This window comes from Poecilia latipinna, unplaced genomic scaffold (assembly GCF_001443285.1).
Source record: "Poecilia latipinna isolate Pla-1442-1.1 unplaced genomic scaffold, P_latipinna-1.0 Scaffold1138, whole genome shotgun sequence".
Taxonomy (NCBI): Eukaryota; Metazoa; Chordata; class Actinopteri; order Cyprinodontiformes; family Poeciliidae; genus Poecilia; species Poecilia latipinna.
The window spans coordinates 140968-160178 of record NW_015113754.1 but is presented as its reverse complement, the minus strand read 5'-3'; the positions used below and the strand labels follow the sequence as shown (position 1 = coordinate 160178).

General features: G+C 40.9%; 3 protein-coding genes across 3 annotated transcripts in view; 1 reads left to right on the top strand and 2 right to left on the bottom strand.

Annotated features, from left to right (window-relative positions):
• Window positions 1-2249, top strand: part of supt3h (SPT3 homolog, SAGA and STAGA complex component) — a 12272-nt gene extending 10023 nt beyond the window's left edge. Inside the window, exons 7-11 of the mRNA XM_015052832.1 lie at window positions 539-703; window positions 792-896; window positions 984-1112; window positions 1202-1291; window positions 2147-2249. Of these exons, the coding sequence (XP_014908318.1) occupies window positions 539-703; window positions 792-896; window positions 984-1112; window positions 1202-1291; window positions 2147-2188 (531 nt within the window). The 3' untranslated portion in view covers window positions 2189-2249. The remainder of the gene's footprint in view (window positions 1-538; window positions 704-791; window positions 897-983; window positions 1113-1201; window positions 1292-2146) is intronic.
• A 17-nt stretch (window positions 2250-2266) lies between these two features.
• On the bottom strand, window positions 2267-11531 carry cdc5l (CDC5 cell division cycle 5-like (S. pombe)). The gene is made up of 19 exons (XM_015052836.1): window positions 11309-11531; window positions 10091-10194; window positions 9790-9951; window positions 9536-9663; window positions 9358-9457; window positions 9133-9259; window positions 8937-9028; window positions 8720-8864; window positions 8408-8599; window positions 8020-8168; window positions 5720-5882; window positions 4877-5041; window positions 4711-4791; window positions 3980-4231; window positions 3789-3896; window positions 3170-3259; window positions 2927-3058; window positions 2756-2836; window positions 2267-2592 (listed from the first exon to the last, which is right to left on the bottom strand). The coding sequence occupies exons 1-19, from the start codon at window positions 11351-11353 to the stop codon at window positions 2479-2481; spliced, it is 2430 nt and encodes an 809-aa protein (XP_014908322.1). The 5' UTR covers window positions 11354-11531; the 3' UTR covers window positions 2267-2478.
• A 1180-nt stretch (window positions 11532-12711) lies between these two features.
• The window catches only part of napba (N-ethylmaleimide-sensitive factor attachment protein, beta a), a 14361-nt gene continuing 7861 nt past the window's right edge, over window positions 12712-19211 (bottom strand). The window contains exons 2-10 of the mRNA XM_015052837.1: window positions 18643-18722; window positions 18339-18455; window positions 15755-15801; window positions 15589-15666; window positions 15445-15500; window positions 14183-14267; window positions 13960-14064; window positions 13796-13864; window positions 12712-13598 (exon numbers count right to left, since the gene is read on the bottom strand). Of these exons, the coding sequence (XP_014908323.1) occupies window positions 13446-13598; window positions 13796-13864; window positions 13960-14064; window positions 14183-14267; window positions 15445-15500; window positions 15589-15666; window positions 15755-15801; window positions 18339-18455; window positions 18643-18722 (790 nt within the window). The 3' untranslated portion in view covers window positions 12712-13445. The remainder of the gene's footprint in view (window positions 13599-13795; window positions 13865-13959; window positions 14065-14182; window positions 14268-15444; window positions 15501-15588; window positions 15667-15754; window positions 15802-18338; window positions 18456-18642; window positions 18723-19211) is intronic.

Sequence of the window (19211 nt, the reverse complement as noted above, 5' to 3'; positions counted from 1 at the left end):
CCTTCTGATAATAAATAAAACCAAAACACACAAAACAAAAACTAAATTGTGAAAACATCTCATTCATTAATGATGAAAAAAAAAAGAAATATCTGGATATTTATAAAATACCCTCCACATTTATTAGCACCCTGGTAAAGAGCCTTCAAAAAGCTAATGTCTTATTGCAGTGGCATAAGTTTTACATTCATACATTAAATCCTAATCCAACATCTTTGACTCCAACCTTGATTTTGAGTAAATTTATGTGAAGAAAAACATTTTTTCACACTTTTATGTTTGGGAGGCATGGCAGAAATATTTTTCTGCTCCACCGTTTCTGTCTCTCTTAAATATTGAATTTATAGCAGTAAAATAATTTTAATTTCAGTTAGGATGCGTAACCATGACAATAATGTATTGTTTTCCCACCAATTATCAGCTGCTTAGAATTTCAAAGCTCAAATAAATAATAAAGGCTCAGATTAAAAGAGGAAGATTAGCAGTGCTATCTAACAATGGATTTCTTTCATGCAGAACATGTTACTGTTGAACATCATTGCATTATGTGGTTCAACCGTCCATTTTTTATCATCTTATTGCTACAACAGCCAAGAAAGCGTCAAAGTTTCGGGACTGGCTGGACTGCAGCAGCCTGGAGCTGAAACCCAACAGCATTGCCACAGAGATCCTCTCATACCTGGCCTATGAGACGGTGGCACAGGTAAATACCTACAAGTTAAAGTCTAGATGAGCTGGATGAAAACTACAGCAGGAATTTGGTTGCAACATGTTCCTGTTTTCCTCCCCAGATTGTAGATTTGTCTCTGCTAGTGAAGCAGGAGATGACGGTGAAGACCAATCCTGTCAGCCATGTGATCTCAGCCAGCTACATCCACTACAACACACACACCGAGGTACACACAGCATAACGCCGCATCCACTCGGTTCACTCAGGAAGACTCTTTCTTGTTTATTTCACTCGATAAAATGTGTGGCTGCAGGTGAAGAAAGATCCAGATTCACCTGAAGCTACGCCCCCATCCACTCCAGGCTCCTCCCACTCCTCGAAGCCCCTCCTACTGGGAAATGGCAGCATGGACAGCCGAGCCAGACAGAGGAAACGGAAAAAGGTGTCAGGCTGGAGGCTTGTGTTCTGTGCTCTTCATGTTGGCCATCTTTTTATTTTCTAGTCTGCTCAAACGAGTGCTGCGTGTTTCAGAGCTCTCCGGCCACAGTGGAGCCCCCTAGTGGAGCCATCCAGCCGTGTCACATCAGAGAGGCCATCAGACGATACAACTACAGACACACAGTGGGTACACAGCAAAAAACACTCTACATGCGTTTTCATTGTACAAATTCAAATTTCGAAAATGAATTTGCTTAATGGAAACATGGCAATTTTGAAAAAGCTCACATAGTTCATTGTAATTTTAGCGCTAGAACGAGGCAGTTTTTCAGCTGTATCGCAATTATTGTATTTTGCAAAACTGCAATGGAAACACTTTTTTTGCATCACATGAGTCATGTGATAAACAACCAGATGCTACAACTGGCCCAAACCAGGAAGAAGACAGGAAGCAGTTGGACGATGATGGTGTGAGACTTATCGCATGATTTGATAATGAAAACACCTCAATTGGAAATTGTGGAGGGGTTTTGACTTTAGCAGAATATTGGCAAAGGTGTATGCACATTTAGAAGCACAGCTAGTGATGTGTAACTTAAGATTGAACCTTTTAAAAAGTTGGACTGGATTGTTGTTTTTGATAGTTTCTTTGGATTCAGTCATGAAAATCTATGTACACAGTTCATTTTGGTGATGATAGTGGACATTTAAACCCTCCACACACCTAAACTGAATTATACTTTACATTTGTGGCAGGGGTTCACTGATAAATTCTTCCAGATTTCCTTAATTTTGGTTGATCAGCTGATGTTTACATGAGAAACTGATCTCATGATTTCTCGTGTAACAAGATCAGATCAGCGGTCTGAACATCAGCCACCAGCTGAGTTTCTATTGATCTTAAAATTGGGCAAATTGGAATTATAAAAACTAAATTTTTTGTTGGAAATACACCAAGAAATAAAAAAAAAAACAATTTTTTTATCCATTCAGGTTGTGTGAACTCTGACCCTAGAGTAACCCACCTCTCTTTTTCAGAGTGCATACAGGAGGAGTGGGATGACTTTCCTCACCTGCTGAAGCAGAGTTTATATCCATTTTCTTGTTTGGTTCACTCTTAGTAATAAAGACTTAAACATGCATACAAGGACTTATGAGTTTGATTGATGAAAAACTTTATTGGTCACTGGTACAGAGAAGACTATTGAACATGCTCAAAACGCAGCTTGGGGCATCACAGCAACATAGAGGCTCAGAGGTTTGAAGTGATGATCAGGAAAAAGCAAAAAAAAAACTGTTCAATACAACAATGTGGAAGGTTATGTTCTACATCAGAGTCCCTGTGATTGGTTTCAGATTGAATGTGTTGCTCAGAACTTCTGCGTGCCGCTGAGCAGAGACTCCCTCTCCATCAGCAGCTCTCCATATCTCTGCTGAAGTTCTTTCTCTCTCTCCATCTGCCTGTCCACATCCTCCCGCAGAGCCTGAGAAACACAGCAGGTTCCATCTTAGTAATTATTACCATGTAGTTGTAACCCTCACTTTCTCCAAAAGTGAGGGTTACACTTTTGGAGAAAGTGTAACCCTTGAAATCAACCAATCAGTTGGTTGAAAAACCAAAATCACTGAAAGTGTTTAATGTATTACCGCTTGTCTCCTAGGAATGGCCAGATCCTCTTGTTGCTTCAGCTGATTGAAAGTCTGTAGCTCAGTGGCTGCTTGCTCCACCTAGTGGACAACACAGACATTACATTCCTGCAAACTACATACGGAGTCCCCTAAGACCAACAATCTGCTGGTGTAAAATCCTGTCAGTACCTGCTCCCAGAGTTCATTATGCTGCTTAAGGAGCCCCAGTGCTCTGGACTGGAAACCTCCCAGCAGAATTTTCAGCTTCTTCTCCAGTTTAGCCGCTCTTCGAGCCTCTGCTGTCATGTGGCCTCGGTTCACCTGGAGTGTTCACAAGTACTGGGATGTCAGTGTTTGGATCAAAACTCACATACACAGTAGCATAGAATAAAAGAAAACCAACAAGACTCCTCAAACTGTTCTCCACTTTACCTCTAGTTTCTTCTCCAGACTTTCGATTCGATCTTTCTTTGATGCCAGGTTAGCTCGGGTGTACCGGTTCTGACCAGCCAGATATAGCACCTGTGCAGCAGGATGAACATGTTTTACTGATCTAAAACTTTAGAACAATAAAACTGAGTCAGGGTGAAGAATCTAGAGCAGTAGTCTTCAACGTTTTTAACCTGAGACCCTCAACTATATCTGTATATACACTTTTTTTTTTTTTTTTTTTTTTTACAAAAGCACATCATATTACTGTGAACTCAATACAACGAATGCTGTTTTTTTATTTTAAGTTTAAAACATTCTTGAAATTCAGCTAACTGCGCTGCTGGGAAAAACCATCTTAGGTGTAATTCGGTATTACACCTAAATGCAATATATATTTTAACCACCTTTTAATTCTGTTAAAACGTTAAATTACCAATACAACAAAACCATGTGATCACACCCTTGCATGTCTCAATTTAACTATTTGTTATTCATGTTAATGTGTATTTTAAGGCAAAAAAATAAAATAATTGAAGACCCTTACATTGAAGACCTCTGATCTAGAGCATGAATCCACCAACACTTCATTTGCTGAGTGCTACCATAAACAGATTCTTACCTGTCCGTAGCATTCCTCCCACACCTGGGTGTAGGCCTCCATGCTGAGGTCTCCGTGGCCCATTCCTGCCTTCACCACGTCCATCTCTGTAGTCAGGATCGCCTTCGCCTGTTCATCAACATGTGCAGCATCAGTTTAAATGAGCTTTAAATGAGTTGGACTGAACGTCTGCAGACAGTGGTGTGTCTGACCTGTTCCATCTCCTCCGTGCTGATGGGTTTGTAGGGGTGGGTTTCCAGGTAAGAGATGTGTGAGGCGTTGTTGGACGTAGAGGTGGGCCCCTTGGTTTTGCCGCGCTGCAGCTGAGTGACTGCATTAGATGAGGGGTGGTGTAGGCAGTCGTGGTGCAGCATGGTGATCATTTCCTGTTTGATGAGCTCTTCAGCCACCTGGAGGTCGGTGAGCGGCTCCATGGACGCGGGGCGGAGCACTGACTCGTTAACCTGCACCGGAAACAGATCTACGTTCACATGCCGGCATCGGTAGCTGAATTTCCACTAACTGTAGAATGACGCAAAATGAAAATACGAAAATAAATTCGCTTAATGGAAATATGCCAATTTTGAAGAAAAAAAACGAAAAAAAAAAAAAAAAACGTTTTCGATAAAAAAGTTTTGCTGCTAGAATGGGTTTTTTGAAAATAGATGCATTTCAAAAAACTACAATGGAAACACAACCAGAGGTTACTACTGACAGAAAAGACAAGACGACAGGAAGTGGGAGGAGGATGATGGATTGTGTTTTGTTTTTGTTTTTTGCAAATAACATGCAGCTGGCGTTATTTATTGGAAACACTAATTGCGTTTTTTGATCTTAGAACAATATCGACAAAGATTTGTGCACATTTATAATTCAACCCAGCTTACAAAGATAAAACTAAACCTTCTCTAATCAGTTATTTAAATAACTAATCAAACCGAACCTCAGTCGGCCTGGGGAGGTTCCTCTGAACAGATGTGTGCCGAAGTTTCAGCTCCTTGTCTCTTTCTGCGTCCCGCTGAGCCTGATTAAACAAATTGGCATATTTTAATAAAACTGAGTCAAAAATCTGAATTTCATCAAATCCTTTGTGTGTTTCTGCAGCGTACCTGCTTGAGTGCCTCTATGTCTGCAGAGTCCTCCACAAATCCGCTCTCCATCTCCGTCTCTTCCAGTTCTTTCTCTGCGTTCTCAGGAAGAACGATCTCAAAGTCGTTCTTGGGCACAGGAAGTGACATCAGGCCTTGTCTCAGCTGCTGCAGGCTTTCCTTCTGCTGTAACGAGTAAACATACAACCTTTAGTGTCCATGTTGTTTTTCCAACAAATAAACTTCAAATTAAATCAATCACTCACACATACTAAAGTATTCACACCCCTAGAAGTCATTCATATTTTGCAAAAAAGCCAGATTCAATAAGAAATTAATCAATTAGTAATTTATCATAATTATATGATAAATTAAAATGAGCTTGGCAATTTTGTTTAGAGACTTCATGATTAATTTTATTTGCCGTTTCAGTTGAGTGTGGTTTTATTTCCATTTTATTTTGGATATTTATTTAAAGTGTCTTTCAGGTATAGTGTGAAGTGTTCTTTACAAAATAAGTTTATTGGCTTTTTGAGAGGGCAAATTCATATTTCATATTTATATAATTACATAATAATACATGACAGTAGTCTACAAACATCAATTTTATTGTTTATTGTGATAATTACTGGACAATTTATCATCCAGTAGAATTTATTGTGGCAGGTTTATTTGTGAGGTTGCAAACAGAAACTTTATTTTATTTTTCTTGATTATATGAGAAAGACCAACATTGTGTCGGTTTAATCACAGAAATTCCCAATAAAAATCGATCAAAGTTTATGGTTGTAATATGACATAATATCAAAACTCATAAGGGAATCAATGTTTGAAGAAGCTTAAGTTTTTTTTTGGTTTTTTTACCACATGTTTGGCGTATGCCGGGTCTGTCAGCTGGTCCTCTGTGTTGATGTTCAGTTTGTCCCTCAGAGGCGTGCGGCCAGGGGTCAACCCAGGGGTACCCCGAGGGGTCATGCCCCCCGCCAGAGGGGTCATCCCGTCAGAGGCCTGGCCCGGTCCGGGGGTTCTGGTGGAGCAAAGGGAACCATGAAGGATGTCGAGTTCATGAGAAGAACACGTCACAAATGAGATGTGAAAAAAGAAACTTTTCCGCCATTTAACATTTACATAAAGCAAAATAATGAGTCGACTTTTTAAACTGCCATTGTCTTTAAAGTGAAGTATACCATTAGGAGTAGGGATGTAGTGATGCAATAATCTCACAATACGATACACAGAATTCTGCTCACGATACGATATATATCACGATATTCAGCAATCGATGCTCTTCGATACACTTTTATGACTTTCTGAAAGATTTTAGAGGGACAGAGTGATTTTGGTGACGTTTTGTGTTCCATAGACTTGGATTTAATCAGTTTTCAGTTGGATTTAATTAACTGAAAACTGATTAAAAGCATTAACCACACAATACCTGGCTCTGATTGGGGTAGTGGGGTAAAATAAAGTCTTTTGGACTATGGGAAAAAGGTTTTTCTACCTTGGCTCCTGGAGTTAGCCATAAGCCCGTAAGTTGTTTACTACTAGCTGCTGGGGGAGTGGCTCCGCCTCACCCCGTAGTGATCGACTCCTTGCAGCTACGCAGCGCCGCCATTCCCCTGCTTGGATATCTGAGTAGCTGCCTCTCAGACTGCCAGGATCTCATCGTTCTCTCAGTCTCTGATACTTTGTCAGTTGTTAATAAGAATGATCGATCTGCCTTCGTTGTCATGGCAATCCTCACTGCGCCCAGACTCCGGCTGCGGGTTTCCCCTCTTTGTCTTCCAGCTCAAAACAGAGCGCCGCTGCCTGCTGCACATTGATTCTTCAGCTAATCCTTTATATACAGAACAGAAACCACTAAGCTAAACACAAATTATGAAGTGGATGCCACCGATCGCTCCAATATCCAAACTTTGCATTAATTTCGTAATCTCACTGCTTTTGCCGCTACTCCGTTCCGCTTCTCTTTCATCGTAACTTGAGCAACTTTACTTTGTTTCTTAGCAACAAAATACAGCCCATCGTTATTTATTGAAGATTTTAGGTTTATAAAAACAAAGGGATCTAATGTTGCGTTTTTACGTTTGGAAGCTCATTCCCTTTCACATAACCGGAAAAGCTGGTTTTTAACATTTCTCTGACATTTGGAAAAACATGGTTTATTTATTTTAGCATGACTCCAGTTTAACTTGGTCCATTAACACAATTTAAAAACTGGTGTGTAGTTCATAATGTGCTCTTTAAGCACAAGTTGAAAGTGAGACTGGGGGAGACGGAGTCTTGCTGCTACGCCGTCACAAATCAGACATGTAAAAAAGACATGTAAGCCTATGGACCACCATGTTTTAATGGATCGATACTCGCGGATGAAAAATCGACACCTTCTGAGGGGTGGGGTAAAAATATCAATACACATCGTAGAATTGATTTGATTATACAGCCCTAGTTAGGAGCTGCTGGGAACTTTAGCACAGAGCTGGAAAAAAGTCCTAAAAAGATTCTATGTAACTTGTCTTCAGTGGAGAAGTAAAGCGTAGTAATATGAGAAGAAGAAGAAATGTGGATTCAAATAAAAGAAGAAGATGACATAGTAGGACAATGAAGAATAATAAGGTAAGAAAAAAGGAAAGTGTTGATTTTTCCTTCATCCTGTCTATCAGACACAGAGTTCTGTGCTGACTGTCACTGGATTTGAGCTGAAAAACTGGCCAATCAAATCACTCGTAAGAGTTACTGATAAGCCTTTTGCAATCAGCAATTAATTGCATAATAAATTAAAATGATCTTGATCTTTAAAAGTCTGGTGATTAATATTCTTTGAAGGGCAATGTTGTTCACAGATTCTTCTTAATATTTTTAATTTATGGTTCTGGGTTGGTTTTTATTTTGGATATTTAAAATATCTTACAGTTCCAGTATGAAGTGTTAAAGTTTACTCTCTGAGTGATTGCTTAATAAACTTCCCTGGGTTTTTGGCAGGAATGTGACGCCATACTTCAAGTTGGATGGAAATGTTCAAGAGATGAGATGTTCAAGTTGGTAGACAGAATAGCTCTTAAGTCATCTGTGTTTGGACTGACTCTTTCTTAATGTCGTTAGGCAGCTGTGTGTGCTGTCAGACACCACATCAACACTAGTTGCTGTGCGATGGCTGCCTCTACCTGAACGGTGTGCTGAGCACGGTGTTGGGCGTCTGGACCTGCTGCCTCTGGGGCGTCACGCCGCTGAAGTCGCTCTCGTGCAGCGGCGTGTTGAGGCCTCCCTTCAGGGGCGTGTCGATGTTGGTCAGAGCCATCAGGTTCTGTGCTTCCTGACAGAGAAAACACACAAAACAGTCCAGTTATGCACTGAAAATATGACACACATTCCACTGAATCAAAACAAGCAAACTACAAATGAGACAAATATTTTAGATCAATTAAAGAAATAAGAACTCTAATTTAGCTTTATTTTTTTCCATCAGTCTTTTCAGGTAAGGATTTGTTTCTATAGCAACAACAAGAGGCACACAAACAAACATTGGCAGGGAGTAAAAGATCCATGATTCACCTGCAGTATCCTGTCCTGGGCAGCAGGGGTCCGTGGGGTGCGGAGTCCTGTGTTCATGTTGTTGGTGACGCTGTACTCTGACAGCAGGGTGGAGGAGGCCGAGTTCCCGCCTTCACTTTCCTCGGCCGCCTGACGGGCCACCTCACTGGCCACGCCCATTTTCACCACTTCCTCCAACTCAGCATCACTGATCTAAGAGTGCAGACGGACAAAGCAACTGAAGCAGTTTGTTTAGAATATAAAAAACATCATTCAGCATGCTGATCTCCAGTAATGTGCTGTGTGACGATGCGCTGCTCTGGCAGCAGGTACCTGTGGTGCAGGTAGGACCAGTTTGGAGCGTTTCTTTGTGAACTCGGCCACTCCGCTGGTCTGCAGGATGGCAGACGGCAGATCGCTCTCTTTCTTTTTCTTGATCTTCTGTTTATCCTTCTTCCTATCCCTCTCCTCCCGTTCACTACAACCACAGGTTTGTTTTATCTGTCAACGGTTCAACTGATGTGTGAGAACAAATTTGAACATTACTGACCTGCGGAGTTCTCCGTCCAGGTGCTGCTGTCTGAGTCGTTTAAAGTTCGGTTCCTGAGCATCATATTGCTCCATGCTGGTGTCATAGAAACCCTATGTAAACAAAAATAAACCAATGAGCTTTTCTCATCGTCTCCCACCTCTTCCTCATTGTGAACGTATGAATCAACATGTTCTGCTAATCCATGATTAAATACCGCTGCAGGTTTTTTCTCAAAGGGGATCTCTGCGTTGTAGTCCACTCCTCTCTTCTTCTTCCTCTTCTTCTGGACATGGATACCCGCCGCTCTCAGCTCCCTGCGTTTCTGAAGAGCAGCCAATCGTCTGCAAAGAGAATTTTTTTTTTTTTTTTAATTCTCCTGAGACTGAAATCCCTCAGCTGTGAGTTTATTTAATAACTGATAACATAAAGATGTTTGAACCTGGCTTCCTCCAGCTGTTTCTCTCTGGCTTTTCTCTTCGCTTTTTTGCCCTGAGTGTTGGCCAGACGAGCTCTGGCCTCTGACAGCATCTCCAGCTCATCTGCAACCAGAAACACAGACAAACATTAACACGCCGAGCCAGCTACCAGAGCAGATCCAATCCCTGAGCGTCGGTCACCTTCATCCATGTCCACTGGGTCGGGCCTGGCAGGTTTGGTCTCGGGATTCGGATCGATCTCTCCTGGTTTTAACTTCCGGGGATCGTCTCCCACCTCTTCCTCATTCTCCCTCTGGGCGGCTTTGTCTCTGAACAAACACAAAACCACACCTATGACCCACATTCATCATGATCGATATAATATTCCAAACCACAGATAGTCTGATGTGGTTCGAATTCAGCCTAAAAATGCGTAAAAAGCCAAAACGTCGTACAGCAGGTATTCGTAATGCTCCAGACACTGGGCAGCGGTGCGACCGATGATGGGAGCGATGGTCCTCCACTGAGTGGGCATCAGCTTGGCCAGGTGAAGCAGCTTCTCCTCTTCCTCTCTGGACCATTCTGTCTTCTTGATGCTGGGATCCAGCCACTCGTACCTGCATGAAGAAGCAAAGCCAGGCTTTACGATTCAGATTTAAACAAGTCAGCTCCACTGAAGAATGCTGGTAACACCGTACTGATTAAAACATGATTAAAGTGCATTTTTTAGTACTTAATGCTTCTGTCAGGACTCACCATCGGGCCTTGCACTGTTTGGCAGACTTTCGATGGAGCAGTGAGGCGATACGCGACCACTGATTCTTCCCATATTTCATCACCGCTGCCTTGAGGATTTCATCCTACAAACACAAATAATCAGTCAAATTAACTCCCATTTCCAGCATAACGACAAATAAAGTTAATTGTGACACGTAAAATGATAATAATAATAATAAAGAGAATTTATAGATTGCAAAACTATGCTTTGATGTGGAGCGTTGCCAGATTGGACGCGTTTCCACCCAATTGGGCTTCTAATAGGTTGGACTTGAAAAAACATCTTTGGATAGGCTGTTCAAATTTGGGCTGCCCACGTATGAAATTTCTATTCATACATTAGAATGGAAAATTCAATGAAAATAGTTATTGTGTGGCAGAAAAGTTCATTTATTTTAAAATGTTTAGAACGTGTATAACTTGACAGCTTCTACGCTTTTCCAAATTAATATAAATAATTAATAGTAATTGCTTCATCAAGAGTCACCACAATGTCAACCGTAAACACCCCAAATGGTGTATAGAGTTATTATACAGACAGAACACATAAGCACAAAAATTAGATTTGAGCTGGTTGACGTTGTGTTTGAGCTGGAAACAATCAGATCTGTCAACCCTGAGGATTTGACACAAAAAAAGTTCCTGTTATTGGCTAGATTACAAAAAAAAAATAAATAAATGGGAAATTAACTGAAAGGCAGTCTCTCACAATGCCTGAATGAATCCACTGTTTTTCGGTGTTCAATGTAATGCTGCGTGAAACTTAAGGTAGCCACCAAACTCTATAATATTGAATATTTTAGGTAATGGCAAATTATAAAACATTTTAAGAGTAATGCTAAAAAATATCCGCAAACACACGTTTTTTTGTTTGTTTTTTTATATTTATCTATGAAGCCATTTGTCTATATCATTAAGTTTTCCTCGAGAGGAAACACCGCTAAGTGTTGCAGGCTGCATTTCTCTTAGCTAATGACGTTATCGCTTTTAACAAGCTGGATCACAAAAGTTACCTGGTCAATATCACACAAGCTACGCCTCTCAAGTAACTAAACTGTTTATAATGCATAGAGGCAAATAAAATAAAGTTGCTATTTGAGCAGAATAGCGTTATATTAACGTTTAGCTTTATGCTAACTTTAGCCACTGGTTCAGGGTAACAGCAGTTAGCTTCAGGCTAACCATGTAAACACGTACCTCAGTGTTGCGCCAAACGCCTCCTTTTATCATAATTCGCGGCATCTTGACGACGCGCTCGTTTGTTCCCCTTCAACAACTGGAATAATCAACTCTTCTCACAAGTACTGAGCTGAGGAACGTCAAGCCTGTGATATAAAAATTAACAGCCAACAAAATGCAGAATGCTACGAGAAACCGCCATGCACCGGAAGTGTCGCAGAATTCTTGAAGGTGTTCGGGGGAAAAAAGTCCGAGTGTTCCGTCCATATTTGTCCCCATGTGATTTTAATCTTATATGTCTATGATTGTAGTTATCGAAGTCGCACTTTATTAACAGACTAGATAGCTACTAGACATATAAAAACACTCATTTAAAAGGTTAACCGATTTCGGTTCATCACACATCATACTGAGTCGATTTATTAAAGACGTTATTTAAATACATATTTTAAATAAATTATTTAAAAAAAATGTTTTATTGCAAAATTGTTTTTATAAGGTCTGCAGTTACGACAAATGCAATTAATCTCACATATTTTAAAAAGTGGACAACTCCTCTCTGTGGTATCATTTCAATCGCCTCAATTAAAAAATACTTTGATCCCAAAAGGAAATTGAATTAGCTATAGGTACATGTACAATTGAATATCTGGGGAAAATGACTGGCCTGCAATATTGCACTTTAATTGTAAGAAATCAATGTAAGAAACCAAATACTGTAATATTGTGGATGTTTTTTAGATTCTGTCTCACAACTAAGGTCTACTTGCATCATTCTTTGTAAGTGGGTATAGTTGTTGTCTTCCCTTTTAAAATGTCTCTTTATTGTAAATTGGTACTATATAAATAAACGAAACTGATCTGAATTATTTATTTCCATCTGTATGTAAATCATGTTTGTCTAGACCAGGGGTCACCAACTCCAGTCCTCGAGGGCTACCATCCTATAACTTTTAGATGCGTCTCTGCTCAAACACACCTGGATCAAATAAACTGCTCGTTTCCAGCCTATTGAAGAGAGGAATGAATGCTGGTGAGGGAATTCAGACATTTTGGAGCAGAGGTGAATCTAAAAGTTGCAGGATGGTAGCCCTGGAGGACTGGAGTTGGTGAGCCCTGGTCTAGAATCCTTACTTCTGAGAAGAAAAACATCCCCACACCATGATTCTACCACGTTTTATTGTGGGGATTTTGTGTTCAAATTGATGTGCAGAGTTTGTTTTTTTTACTACCCAAATGTAGCTATATATTTGTAATACAGGTGTTATATGAGGAACTATGTTAAATCCTTAGTAATGCAGGTACCAAGTCTTTAAGAACTCCTAATATACAACATTCAGGGAACAGGTGCTAGCTAAAGGTGCATTGTTACATAATAAATACATTCAATTTCATCTGTCTGCTGAATAAATACCGACATGTAGGGTGATGATGTTTTATTTCAGCTCAATATCTGAGGTACATATTTACTGATTTCACATAAATGTATCAGGTTACACACAGGTTTTTACATGATAGCACAACACAGAACATTTACGTCAACGCAGACATGCACAAAGAAGGCAGCAACAGAAACTAGCTGTTAACTGCTCCACCCTCACAAGAGTTGACCAATCACAGGGTGGGATTTTACTAACTCAGATGTGCCGTGAAGCCATAAGGACAACATAAGAGGAGATTACAGAGGGGCTGATACCTAAAATATTTAGACAAATTGTAACACTGAGCACAATAACAAACAATATATTCAGTATTGACAATAAATATGAACAATTTCTTAAATAACATTTCTATATTTTTCAGTATCATATATATATGCACACTTCATCAAAAAGTAGATTTGATCCTACTGGAGTGGACACACACACATTTTCTCTGTTGCACACACACATTATCTTCCCACTTTGTCTCTTTTAGTGTAATTCTGTCCAGTGTTACGGAGCAATACTGTGGGACGGGGGACACAGGGTGCTTTAACGTGATTTAAAGGAGGTGCTAATTTGACTGGGGTCACATGCAGACTGATATGTACATTTGTAAACTCTCAATGCCACCATCCCTCCCTCCCTCCCTCAACCTCATTCATTTTTCTGCCACTTTTCTCCACCATCCTGTTTTTTTTCTCTGCGTCTCTCTCCCCTTCTCTGATGTTTCTTTACTTTAAGTCTCCAGCGTCTCCCTGGATGGTCTTTTTGATGCGGAGCAGCATTGTGGTCAGCCACTGGTCCAGACGGGACACGGAGTCAAACTCCTTCACGGCCTCCGTGAACGCCTCGCTGTTCTGTTCCTCGTGGGCCTCAAGGAGTTTCTGTTAAAACAAAATTTGGAAAGTTACTTTCACAGCAAAGAGAAGTACGATGCAACCATGGAAAAAGAAGCTTTCCCAGTGGTGGCCACTAATCTGTTAATCTGCTAATAGCAGTTAATTTTTTGATTAGTGCTTTTGCGTGTTGCTTACTTTGAAAATGTTTAGGTATGTTTCCTTTTATGAGGAAAGGAACATACCTTTAGCAGTTTGAGCTCTCTTGAGTCTGAGAAAGCTGGAAACATCTCTTCATACTTCTCTATGGCCAACTGGAAAACACAAGGTTCAGGTAAGCTAGCTGCTAGCACTGAACACTTTAAAGCTGAAGCAGTGTAACAACCGAACATGGACAGAAGTGTGTTACCTTAGCATTAAGCTCATCCACTATGAAGTGACACAATGACGCTTTGAAGAAATACTCTTTGGCATTGTACTTCAGCAGAGGATTATCCATAGTGCTCATAGCAACCTGAAAAACACACGCGCGAACACACACACACATATTCCATTTTTTATGTCTTTATCTAAACACATCTGAACATAGCTACAATCCCAAAGTGGATGAAGAATTACTCCCTGCTGGGTACCTGTTCGTAGATTTCGATGGCTTTCTGATACTGTTCCAGTTGAGCGCTGTAGTGTCCGACCTTCAGAAGACATTTGTTAGCTGAGCTGAAACATAAAGAAAACTTGTTGCTTCATTGGTGGAACACAGTACTTTGCCTTTCATGCTGAAATCTTCATCACTCTGTATCTTTATACAGGAGCTACTGCTGTGATACATCTGTAGAAACAAACAATGACCACCTCATTATTGTTTGCTTCAGAGCTAGTTTTCATATGAAATACTACCTCAGAGGTAAAAGTTTGTTCAATAGACTCCATAAAATTAAGCCATCTACTGCCAGTCAATGCTCACATCATTGCTGGCAGTCAATCTACGTTCCTACATACTAATCTTTGGGAAGTGACTGATAGAACTAGATCGTGGATACAAGCAGAGATGAGTTTCCTCTGAGGGAATCTAGGCTTTCCCTTAGAGATAGGATGAGAGGTTCCATCAGAGTAGAGCAACTGGTTCTGGCCATGGAGAGGTACCAGATGAGGTGGCTCAGGGTCCATTCCAGTCTCCCTATTTAAACATTTTCTCTTGTTCTCCATGCTCATGATAGATTTTTCACCCAACACTGCCATCCTTTGGCCATTTCTCTCAATTACATTAAATTTTATCCAATCTCTAGCATTTCGCCATGACATATGTAAAGTGCCAGTTCAACACTATGAAGCTTACTGAAAAATGTGTGGATGGCTGTAAACAACCGTCCTCCACTGCAAAGAGATTTGAACGATGTGGTTGTTTATGTTGATTCAATATTTGGAGGCGTGACCAACACAGATTGAACGTCTTAATTTACTTCTTCCAAAATCATTGCTAAGACTACAGGCAGGCTACAATTCTAAAACAGTGTGGCAAATCAATGTCATTATTCACAACTTCTCCTTCTATTCGCTGATTGGCCAGGATGAAATTCTACCAGAGACATTCACTTCAATGGGAGAAAGCCCAGGCTGTGCTCTGAAGAGAGATTTGAATCGAGCTGAATAGCACATGGATGGCAACGACCAGACTAGAGAAACACTGAATATACTCAGTTCCTCATCTTTTGAACTGGACATTACCTGAATGAATGACTCTGTTGATGAAACCATTGCAAAATCTCAGGATCAACCAAAAAACATACAAGATATCTAGATGCTAATCCATGGCACTGTGTGTGTGTGTGTGTGTGTGTGTGTGCGTTTGCCATGTGTGTTCTGTACATATGACATTTATTATTAACATGTTTACCTGTTTGACTCCTCTCCCTTGTAATAATCTGCTGCCTGCTCATAGTGAGCAATCGCCTGAACAAACACAGACACATTTAGTTAGTTTGCTTAATACAAATGTCACGTCAGGTTTATATCAGGAAGAAAAAAAATATTATTTTACCTTTTCAATATCCACCAGCTCAGACTCATAAATCTCTGCTATGGTGATATGATGTTTGGCTGCGATGGTAAACCGGCCCTGTTACAACGCAAACACACACATATTATGTTGTATTCAAAGGTCAGAGTCCCACACAGAGGAATGTAATGGCTTAATCAGTGTTTACCATGTCAGTGTAGATGTCAATGGCCTGGTTTAGACAGTTGATGGCCTCTGGAAAAAGAGACGAGTAGAAAGGAGAGGAAACTCTTATGAAGTCTTTCTGAGTCTATTAAGTAAAATTAACGGTATTTATCTCGGTTTGCTTCCTCTGTGACTGTTAACCTGCTGACCTACAGTGCTTCATTAAGCGCCTCATGAAGAAACCCAGATATTCCTTTTCCTCGAGCGACATTTCGACCCATTTTAATGTTTCACACACACCTTCACTCAAGAGCTGAATGATAAGACAGTAACCAACAATGCTGGAATGGGAACGATAGAAAACATCCCAATGCTTCCTTCTGGAATGTAAAACTAAATCTAGTTTTGCATAATAAATTACAGCCAAACTCAGACTCTGTCCCATTGCAAAACCTTCGAATCTTCTTCTAGCCGCTTCAGTCATGCAAATTTTATGAAGTTTCTTTTACTTTGGCATGAAAATTAACTTGTTTTTAGAAAAATCCAAATTTTTTCAAACAATGTGTGCAGGATTGGTACGTTCTGCTGCGGCTCAGCTTGGTGTAATAACAGATCAAGCGTCCTACTTAGTGAGACTATTTGATTAGACCAGAGGTCTCATTCTCGTGGCCCCCACCGTGATATGAAAGTATAATATTAGTGGGGCCCACAGGGTGAGCGGACCTCTGAAGGAAGTGCCGCCCGCCGTTCCTCGTCATGGCTGACATTCGGTGCTAGGCTAAGCTACACTGACTTCATGCACACTACGCTTGTAACAATAGTGTGGCCTGATGATGGACCGGTCCGGTACCAGTTTCCCTTCCCTGCAGTCGCCATTGCGGTACTTTCTACCATTAACAAATGCCACGATCAAACGCAGAGAAAGGCGACAGTTACTGGGCTGCTCGTCATCCGCCGCGCTGTTGTGACAAGTTTAAGCGGTAATGACGTCACGCGTCGAGACGTTCTCCATACGTTGCTAGCTGGCTAAAGACTTCTATGAAACGTAGAACAAGAGTGACGCCAAGTGGAATAAACTTAGAATGCGTTCACACTGCAGCCCAAAGTGACCCAATTTCTTTTACGTAATGCGACCTGTATCTGATCTTTTCATGACAGTCTGAACAGCACAGGTCGGATTCTTTAAGAATGTGACCCATATCCGATCCGTATCCGAATCAGATGCGACCTAACCTCCAGGCCGCATCCATCCGAACTGAACGTCACTGATACTCAACAAATTCTGCTTCCTGATATGCGCAAGTGGGAAGAAAAACAACTATGACGGACTATAATGAGGATTAAGTTGTTAATATGCAAATATGTAAGCTAAGCTCCACCGTTAGCCTCCATGTTTACTTCCGCAAACACTGAGCACTTCTTCTTTTTATGGCGGTTGGCAGAACACTGAGAACGCTGACGCTATTGCGCCCTCTACTGCGCATGCGGGACACTTTCAGGTCGTTTGCCCGTTCAGACTGCAGAACACATACAGGTGGCATATGTGTGGCTGTGTGAACGGCCCGGCGAAAAAAGTCCGATTTGACAAAAAATCGGAATTCAGGCTGCAGTGTGAACGCAACCTAAATTTTGTCACACCCTCATCATGTCTTTGTCTTAGCCAAAGCCTGCAGTTCATGTATTGGAGAAATAATTAAATGTTGATGACATTTGAGGATATTTTTAAAATGTTGTTTGTGGAATCCTTTATGCGGCTCAGCCTCACCCAGACTCCTCATCCAGCGGCCCTCGGGTAAACTGAGTTTGAGACCGCTGGATTAGACTGATTGGCCTAAATAAAATAAAGTGCAAATTATTATCTTCAGAAGATACCTACTTGATAAAGAAAGTCTACATGTGTAATATCTAGTCTCAGGTTGAATCAAATTGTTGTGTGAAGGCCTTGAAGGTTTGTTAGAGAACATTAGCAAACAAACACAATCACTAAGACAAGGCCTGGGGGATAAACCAAAAATGAACCAACACAGAAATTTATCACTGCACCCCTGTCGGTATTTTGGGTGTTTTATTTAAAAAATTGTTTTTGTCTTTGTTAGCTGTGTAAAGGTAAACTATGCTCATGTCCCGCTTATTGACTGTAATATGTGCATAATTAGTGTGGAGTCTGTTCCATGGCAAAGCGGAGACACAAGCAGTGTAAACTGGGGGTTATCGTCCATTTATCGTTGTCAAGCTGAACTGCTCAACATGTCATTATACTGATTTTATAATTCATAATTATAAAATCATGTAATTAAGACCAAGACACCAAGACAGAGAAAGATGTGGAGGCACTTGAAGCAAGGTTAGCTTCTGCAACAACATCTCACAGAGCCATAAGAATCCAGTTTGCTGTTTGACCCAAGCCATGTAGATTAGACAGGTCACAATTGTAAAAATAATCTCTAATGTCAATGGAACTAACCTGGTTAAATAAAATAAAATAAAATAAAATAAAATAACCGTCTCCCACTAAAGTTGTGGGAGACTGTCCTCTGCTCAGATGAGACTAAATTTAAACTTTCTGTCCAACATCTAAACCTTCTCTGTTTGATGAAACCCAGACACACTGCCGTGGCAGCTCTCACCCTGTGGGTCGGCCTTCTTGTAGGCGTTGCCGGCATCAACGAAGCTCGTGGCGGAGTCCAGTTTGTTCTGAAGCTGCATGTGGAGCCGGGCAGCCTGGCAGAATGCGTTCCCTGCAGCTGAACGCACAGCGTAAATAGTTGGAACATTCACAACTAAACTTATAAGCTAATATAAATCTCTTATTTTCAGACTTGGTGTTCAAAAAGCAGTTTACTGAGTATGAGCTATTATTTGTTGCTTTATTTGGAGCGGACACTGTCCTCTACATTAGCTGTTAAAGCAGATTGTTAGCTGTTCACCTACCACTCCAGTTCTTTGCCATCTTAAACATGTTGGCCGCTCTCGCGTAGATTTCACAGGCATCCTCCACCTTATGGTTCCCCCTGTAACAGACCACAAAAAATGCAATTACCTCATTTTATGCTAATATCACACTGTAAATGCGGTTTTAAAGGGAGAAAACAATTCACATGCTTGTGCTGATTCATGTTAGTGTCACAGTTCTCCAGTGAGGGGAAATAACCAAAAACAGCTGAGCCTGCAGGTCTCACTGCAGAGGACAGCTAAGGATGAGCAGACCCTCTAGCAAAAACACACAAGCCACTAGACCAGTGGTTTCCAAACATTTTCTGGCCCCCCCCCTATGGATTACAAATAGCTCTCTGGTTGAACGATGTGTGTGAGAGGGAGGGGGAAGAGGATTCTTTGAGACTCCCTGTCTCTAAGAACGGTGGAGGAGGAGAAGGGGGAATCGACTTTTTTGGGGGCAAAATGAATGTACGTAGCTGGACATAGACAACAATATCGGTAGCTGTATTGATATTAGCTAGTCATCCTTTAGCTAACTTTACCTGCATCCAGCAGCTTTACTC